The sequence below is a fragment of the Melopsittacus undulatus genome, chromosome 11 (assembly GCF_012275295.1).
Source record: "Melopsittacus undulatus isolate bMelUnd1 chromosome 11, bMelUnd1.mat.Z, whole genome shotgun sequence".
Lineage (NCBI taxonomy): Eukaryota > Metazoa > Chordata > Aves > Psittaciformes > Psittaculidae > Melopsittacus > Melopsittacus undulatus.
The window spans coordinates 6,111,350-6,119,247 of record NC_047537.1 but is presented as its reverse complement, the minus strand read 5'-3'; the positions used below and the strand labels follow the sequence as shown (position 1 = coordinate 6,119,247).

Sequence of the window (7,898 nt, the reverse complement as noted above, 5' to 3'; positions counted from 1 at the left end):
CGCAACAAGAGACCCCAGGATCATGCTGGGGGGTGTCTTTAACATTGGTTTTCTCCTTCTATCCCAACGGGGTCCAATCCTGCATCAGTGCTTTGCACTCAATGTGAGTGGCCCTGGGTGGAAGGAGATCCCTCCTGCCCCCACCTCAGTGCATGGCTCCTTGTGCCCCCGTTCCTCTCCCCCCAGACAAGCCCCTGCTCCCGTTCCTCTCTCCCTTTTCCCTCTCCCCTCCTTCCCTCTGCTTCCCCAAGGGCTGATGTCAGCTTGGCTGCAGTGAAGGACATGGAAACAATCATCTGGAGCGGCTCTGCCAGGCCTGGCAGGAGCCTGGGAGCTTGGCTCAGCACAGCCAAACCTCTTCCAACATCATGTTTCTTGGAGCAAACACCCAAATCCACCTGGAAAACACAAGGAGCTGCTCCCCCCCTGCCAGCCCCATTCCCAGCATTGTCCCCTTGCCTCCCTGAGCCCCTTCATCTCCCTCTTCCTCCCCAGGAGATGACCCTGCTGAGGTTGGCATCGGGCGGCCGGGGGATGCGGTGCTGGTGCCCAGCTCCATTCAGCACCGTGGAGCAGGAGAGGCTGGAGCAGGGCCTGGCCAAGGCAGTGACCTGGCTGCTGGAGCACATCCTGCAGGGCACAGCACCCGCAGGGGACAGGGGCTGATGTGAGCCCCAAGGACCCCATGGACTGGGTGCTGTGGGGTGAATCAGTGCTGGTCCCACAGACCTCGAACCCCTCATCCCTGGCTCCCTGCTCCAGCCTCTCTCTGTGCTGCCTTCAGAGCTGGGGCCATCCCTGGCTCTGCGGCTCCATTCCATGGTCCCAGCCCTGTTCCACCAGCACAGGCTGGAGGGAACCTTCCAGTGGAAAGTGATGGGAGCGACTTCCACACGGTCCAGACTGTCTGGGCTTTGTTGAGAAACCACAGCAAACATGAGTTGCTTGGGATTTCATCATTGCTGCAGCAGGTCCCAGGGCTGCAGTCATAGGTTCTGAGGTAGGTGGTTTGGAACCAAACCCTTGGAGCTTCCAACTGGAGCTCCTGCTCCTCCTCATCCACCTGTTACAGGTCTCATGTGGAAGGAGCAACTCATTATCACCACCGTGTCCCAAAGCCCTGGGCTCTGCCCGTACATGCTGCCCATCCTGTGGCTGCACTGAATTCCTCACCTGCATCCCAATGGACACTGGAACCCTTTCCAGGCCACACATAGCACAGGCAGCTCCTCCCGTAGCTTTGAGGCTACCTGTGACCAGGGGACAAGCAGGACACATGTCCTGGCTGGGTCCCTGTGGTTTGCAGGACATGCATGTGGCCACCTCCTCCCCATTTTCCACGGGATCCATGCAGATCTCCGGGTCCAATGTCATCTGGAGCTGGTTTTCCTTCCGGAGGTCCCTGCTGTACCTGTTTCACCTGCCCCCAGGGATGTTCTCATGCATCACATTTGATGGTCTCGAATTGCCCGCCTTGGGTCTTGGCTACTGAGGCTTCCCCCCCAGTGCTCCATCACCTCCCTATCAAGGTGTGGGGAGAAGAGGGGTGAACCCCAGCATGTCCAGGGGCCGGGTGGGGAGCTCACAGCCCCCAGCACACCCAGCCCATGCCTTGCTGCAGTGTCCTTAAGGAAGCTGCTCCTCCAGGCCAGCAACCCCTGTTCCCAGCCGCACAGCTCCTGCTGCGGAGCTGGTTAGCACCAAACAAGCCTTGGCAAGCGAACACCCTCCTGCAGAGCTGGCCTCGAAGGTGACAGATGCCGGAGCTGCAGCCCAGGGCTCAGCCTGATTCAGGTTTCCAGTCCCAAGTGCCTGGTGCCAGTGATGGAGATCGTTTCGATCGGCGTTCCCATGGAGAGCCCAGCTCTGTGGAGCTGCCACCCTCACCCCCAGGGAGAGCTCCAGCCTCCTTCTGCCTCCCTTTCCCCATTACATTCATTCCCAAAGCAATTCCCAGGCAGGGGAACACCAAGGTGACCCCATTGACATTACATGGGGGCAGAGCTCACATAGCCTGCTTTAATCCTCCCCATGGCACAGGCAAGGGACGAGCCCGCTCAGCAGCAGGAGGCCACATGTGCCCCCATGGGAGCCAGCCCCCAGCCCCAGAAACACTCCCCAATGTCCAAACTGGGAGACAGCAGCGTTGGCATCACCTGGAATCATGTCCTCACAGTGCTCCCAGGCCCTCCATTGGGAAGGGGTCTCCATGGAGCAAATCCTGCCTGGGGTGGGTTCCGCACCTCCAGATGTGCAGAGCCCTGAGGTGGCTCCGGCAGCAGCTCCCGGGCAGGATGAGGCCATTGGTGCTCCCGGCTGGGTCAGGATCCATCCCTGCGAAGTGAGGACATGGACAGGAGCGGTCAGGGCAGCACCACAGGCAGGGGGGCTGGTTCCAGCCTCCCCCAGTCTGGCTGCTCCAGGGCAGGAGCTGCTGCCAACACAAGCAGGGAACGTCTGATCCGGGTTAACCCTGGTGCTGCTGAGGCACAGCCCTGCAGTGAGGGGGTGAAGCCTTCCCTGCAGATGCCCCCAGCTCCCTCCATAGGAGGGTGACCTGCAGGAGGTTGTTCCTGCATCACTTGAGGGGAGCATCAGGACCTGGTCCCCTCCAGCCCAGCACCCCCATCCCTTCCCCCGCCTGGAAAAGGTCTCGCCTGTTTCCCAGTACTTTGTGATGGGCAGAGCTGCTGCCACATGATGAAACCAAACATCTGGGACGCATCCGAACGCAGGGAGATGCTTCCCAACCACTCCATCCCCATTCCCATCCCAGTGCCTCCCTCACCATCAGAGCTCATCGCGGGCGGTGGAGCGGAGGTAACTGGTACCACCCCTCGGGTCCCTCAGGGTCTTGTGTGAACCAGCCCATTCCGTCTTCTTGGCATCGTCATCCCAGATGGTGGAGGTCTCGGTGTCGCTCAGCCAGTTGCTTTCCCCAGCGTAGTGGGTGGGATAAACCAAGAGGGGATGAGCCGAGAACACCAGCAGGTCCCGGGGGGAGAAGTGCCGCTTGTAATCCTCACTGGGGAAAGAGGAGCCGGGAGCAGGGATTGGCTCAAAAAGCATGGTCAGGGGAGGAAAAGGGCTGGGAAAAGCCCACTGAGCACACAGGGAAGGCACAGCTGTGGGGCTGGTGATGGGGAGGGACATGGGCAAACAGGGATGGGGTCTGGGATCTGCCTGTGCTGCTGCTGCCTGCAGGCACACCATGGAGGGGATGGGAACAGCCCCAGAGCCATGGGGCCAGCCTGGGCATGAAGGGGTTCTCTGGCAATCCCACAGGCAAGCATGGAGCACCCGGCTGCTCCTGGCTCCCATCCACAGCTCTAATCCACCCCTCCATGCACCTCCAGCCTCCCTCACACACCCGATCCCTCTGTTCTGCTCTGTATTCCCACCCCTCTGTGCCCAGGACACCAGCAGCACTCACCACCCCCAAACTGCCCCCAGGCACAGGAGGTGCCCCAAGATGGGGCTGAAACCCACAGCCAGGGGCAGGGAAACCACATAACCCCCAGTACCGGGGTGCAAGCGGCTGCTCCCCCATTGCCATGGTCCAAGGCCTCTGTGCAGCACCAAACCCGAGCCCCAGCTCCATCCCATCCCTGTGCTGGATGGGGGCCATTTTCCAGCGGCGGCTGGGGGGGAATGAGCTCATGCTGCAGATGTTTTCCTCCAGCATGAGTAACACTGGAGCGGGGGGGGACGGGTGATGGCTGAGAAGAAACACATGGCGAGCACTCCATGGCTCTCCATCAGTGCCCCATGGCTCTCCATCAGTGCCCCACAGCTCTCCATCGCACCCCACACTCCTTACTTGGGGTGCCTGTCGTACATGATGGGCAGGAACTCATCCACCGGCAGCATCTTGGACAGGGGCTCAGCATCCAGCAGCTTCTGTGCCCCACGGCGGGTGATGGCATAGGCCAGTGTCCAGTATGAGTACCCGGCCACCACCAGGTTCCGCACACCCTGCACGGGCTCCTCATCCTCTGCATTCACCTGCTTCCTCCCCAGGTAGCTGCAGGGGGGGGAGCATTGAGCTGGGAGACCCACCCCTGGGGACCCCCATCCTGCCTCCCCCGTGTCCCCATCACCCACATGAGGTCCCAGTCCCGCTGGGCCCCATCCAGCTCCTCCATGAGGCGCTGCAGCCGTGCTGGGAAGGCAGCCTCGAAGCGGACGTCATCCTCAAACACCACCGAGCGCTCCAGCCGCCGGGATGTGATCTGTGGGGAGGGGGCAGAGGGGAAACCCCCCCAGCATCATGCTAGGTCCAATCACCCCACATCTCCTTCAGTCCCGCAGGTGATGCTCATGAGGTCCCTGCCCCACACTCTTAGGGAGCCCCTCGTGTCCCTGTACCTCCTTCCAGATGTTGTAGTGGCTGAGGAAGCAGCCGACCTCACCCTTGGTGAGCGTGCGCCCGGAGAAGGGGTCGTAGTAACCAGGGAGCAAGTCCACCCCCAGCACCTTGATGTCGCTGCTGTTGAGGGCACTGCAAGGCGAAGGCTGCATCAGCAAAGGGGTGATCCCCCCCCAGGTCACCCCATGGTGACAACGGGAGGTGGCAGAGCAGGGATGTGTCCCCTCGTGGTCACCTCCCATCCACAGCATCCACCACGCGTGGGGCAATCCCCAGCTCCCGCAGGGATGCCAGCATCCGCCGGCGCCGGTCCAGCCGCCGCACCAGGTTGATGAGGAAGATCTGGGGAGGAAGAGGAGACACCAACAAGGGGCCACGTTGTCCCAAGGAGCAGTGGACAAGGGGTTTGGCTGAACCTGCGGTTGGCTTTGCCAGAGAGGGACAGACATGGGGACATGGGGGGTCCTTTGGGCACTTACTTCATCAAAGCCCATTTTTGTGAGTGGCCTGGGGAGGAGGGAGATGTGCCTGGAGCGCTGCATGGGGGGGCCATCCACTGCGGAGAGAGGGGACACCCCTTGGGTGTCTGGAGCCAGACATCCCTGACCAGGAACCAGGTCCCTGTCAGGACCCCACCACCCAGGGATGCTCACCCAGGGATGCTCACCCATGGATGCTCACCCATGGATGCTCACCCAAGGATGCTCACCCACGGATGCTCACCCAGGGATGCTCACCCATGGATGCTCACCCACGGATGCTCACCCATAGCCTCCAGTGTGAGATGCACGAAGTTGGCACGTTCATCCTCCTGTGTCTGATGAGCCTTCACAGGGACATTGATGTAGCCGAAACGCTGCTGGTTGCACACATGGACATCGGCACCTGCCACATGTGATGGGTGAGCACCACAGCCCCCCCAGCACCCCCTGCCCTGCCCCAGCACCCCCAGTCCCCACCAGCCGCCTGGCAGGAGTATGCAAAGACAATGATGTCGTCGAAGGCCCAGGTGTAGTTGGGATGCGGTGGGTAGAAAGCCAACCGTGACGTCTCCTCCTTCCGCAGGTCGATGAGGAAGGTGCCATAGACCATGGGGACAGGGAAGCAGCCCAACCGCTGCCGGTTCTTGGTGGGGAAGTAGTCAGCCGTGCGGCGGTAGTACCCCTGCGGCACACGGTGTGATGGGGGCACTGCCACCATTGGGGGTCCCCTTCCCCGTGGCTCTGTAGGGCTGTACCTGGGGTGTGATGCCGCACCAGAAGTTGGAGTAGAAGGTCTGTGAGTCCAGCATTGGGGCCACCACCGACTTGTTCTGTGCCATGAGGAACCTGAGGGTCTGGTTGTTGGTCAGGATGCTGTCGGTGTCCACAAACTGGGGGAACAGCGCAGGTCTTGGAGGTGTGGGGATGCCCACATCGGCCCCCGCCCCATGGTGCCCCATAGCCCTTACCAGGATGTAGTCTGCTCGCTGCTCCCGGGCATAGGTGAGAGCCTCCTGCTTCAGCCTCATCAGGTTTGCATAGCGCTGATCGCTCCAGTGCTTGGGTCCGAGCTCGTCGGGGTAGGAGCTGGATGGGGGGAGGCAGAGATTGACCCCATGCACCGGGAACACAGGCTCAGCGCATACCCCAGCTCCACCTGTGCCTGCATCCCATGGTAGGGAATGGGGTCAGCTCTCCCCCAGCCTCACCTGGGCTCCTCCTGCGCCTTCCATGCCACCGAGTGGTATTGGCTGCCCACAGCTCCCAGCCACTCCTGCAGCATCGCTGTCGTGTTGTCCGAGTTGTGGTCTGTCGCACACCTGCAGACAGGACATCAGGCACTGGGGACCCCAAGGAACAAGCACAGCTCCTCCTGCACTTGGAGCTGCCCTGGGGAGAGGAGGCCGAGCCGGTGACGGAATCGCTTGGGAACGTAACGTGTAATTTGGAGGGACAGCGGCTGCGCTGGCAGGAACAGGAGCAGGAATGGGTCATTCCTGCCTGGTGCTGGAGCTCTCACCCTCATCCCTGCAGCCCAAAGCAGCCCCTGTGGCTGCCCAGCACAAACAGCAGCATCACCTCCGATCCCTGTACCCCACAGCACCATCAGACACAGAAAAGACCCCAACAAGCAGCAACCCCCTTCCCAGCCCTTCCCAAGCCTTCCCTTGCCACGTGCAGCCACCATCCGCTGCTCTCCCACCCAACCTCACAGTGATGCCCACAGAGACCCCGACACAAACAGAGCTGAGCCCCACATTGCAGTGGGGCAGACCCCAAGTGCCCATCTTGTCCAGACCTGTCAAAGAGCCCCAGGGCTGCCCCCCTCCTGCACTGGTGTCACAGGGACTCCCTGGGACACAGGGGACAAGGCAGGACCTGTCCCGCCCTCAAAGGCCCCTTTGCCCAGGGGCTCTGCTCCCCAACAGCCCCGGACCCCCCCAAACAGAAAGCTTCCAAGGAGCTCAGACGGCAGCAGCGGAGCAGGGACACAGAGAAGGGACAGCGGCTGCTTCCAGACACCCCCGCATTGTAAAAGGGGGTTTAGGGGGTGCCATTGGGGAAGAACCCCACCAGCCCCACAGCTTCAGCAGGGAAAGGTGGGGCCCTGTCCCCTCCTTGTGGGGCAGCGCCAGCCCCTCTCGGGTCCCTGCTGGGTCCCACAGCCGGGGCAGAGCCGTTCCTCACTCCTCGGGGCTGGGGGATGTCACCACCAGGGTCCCTGCTCCTCCTGGAGCCCCCATTCCCACCCAGAATCCCGTCCTCCCAGTTCTCTGTTCCCCTCACCCAGGCCCCCGTTACTCCAAGGCCACCCCGAGTCGTCCCCCTCTCCCCAGCTCCCAACTCCCTCCCCTACATCGCCCTTTGGGTCCCCACCAGCCACTGCTCCCCATTCCTCCCATTACCCCCCCCCCCCCATTCCCCATCACCCCCTTCCCCCGCTCTCACCCCATCCCCGGGGTTCCCCGTTACCTGATTCCCATGACCCCGGCTCCCCCTATCCCCCCCATTCCCTTCCTCCCCGGGCCCCCCCCGGTCCCTCACCACAGGGCGATGCTCCCTGCGGGGTAGTCCAAGCGCTCCAGCGCTCCCAGGCAGTGCGGCAGTGAGTGCTGCGCGTTGCGGGCCAGGAGGGCGAGCACCACCCGCGGCGGGGCAGGCCCGGACCCGGTACCGGTGTCAGTACCGGTGTCAGTACCGGTACCGGTGCCCATGCCCAGCACCAGCACCAGCAGCAGGGAGCAGAGCGGCCCCATGGCGGCGGCGGGCGGGGAAGGGGCGGGCTGAGACCCGCCGCGCTCAGCGCAGCCCCCCCCGCCCCTTGGCCCGGCCCCGCCACGAGCCCCGGGGGCGGGTTTGGGTCGGGTTTCATTAAATAAAGCTGATATCGGTCAAAAACCCGCAGAGCCCATGGGGGGGGGTGTGAGGGTACCCCCAGTGTACCCCAGTGTCCCCCAGTGTACCCACAGTGTACCCGCAGTGCCCCCCTAGTGCCAAAGTGCTCCTGGGCATCCCCGTGTGCCCCCTGACAGCTCCGGGTCCTGCTG

At 62.7% G+C, this 7,898-nt stretch overlaps 1 protein-coding gene across 1 annotated transcript; it reads right to left on the bottom strand.

Moving 5' to 3' along the window:
* Positions 1-2,005: 2,005 nt before the first annotated feature.
* On the bottom strand, positions 2,006-7,616 carry CERCAM (cerebral endothelial cell adhesion molecule). Its single transcript, XM_034067937.1, has 13 exons — positions 7,396-7,616; positions 6,060-6,170; positions 5,820-5,937; positions 5,607-5,741; positions 5,329-5,533; positions 5,135-5,254; positions 4,849-4,925; positions 4,605-4,711; positions 4,369-4,501; positions 4,105-4,232; positions 3,821-4,024; positions 2,789-3,025; positions 2,006-2,334 (listed from the first exon to the last, which is right to left on the bottom strand). The coding sequence occupies exons 1-12, from the start codon at positions 7,605-7,607 to the stop codon at positions 2,791-2,793; spliced, it is 1,785 nt and encodes a 594-aa protein (XP_033923828.1). The 5' UTR covers positions 7,608-7,616; the 3' UTR covers positions 2,006-2,334; positions 2,789-2,790.
* Between the last annotated feature and the right edge of the window lie 282 nt (positions 7,617-7,898).

What these genes read in the sequence shown, in the direction of transcription:
- CERCAM (XM_034067937.1), bottom strand. Translation starts at nt 7,607, where the DNA reads ATGGGGCCGCTCTGCTCCCTGCTGCTGGTGCTGGTGCTGGGCATGGGC. An exon ending in GCAGGGAGCATCGCCCTGTG is followed by an intron (nt 6,171 to 7,395) that starts GTGAGGGACCGG and finishes TCCTGTCTGCAG; the next exon opens with GTGTGCGACAGACCACAACT. An exon ending in CAGCGGGACTGGGACCTCAT is followed by an intron (nt 4,025 to 4,104) that starts GTGGGTGATGGG and finishes CCCCCCCTGCAG; the next exon opens with CTACCTGGGGAGGAAGCAGG.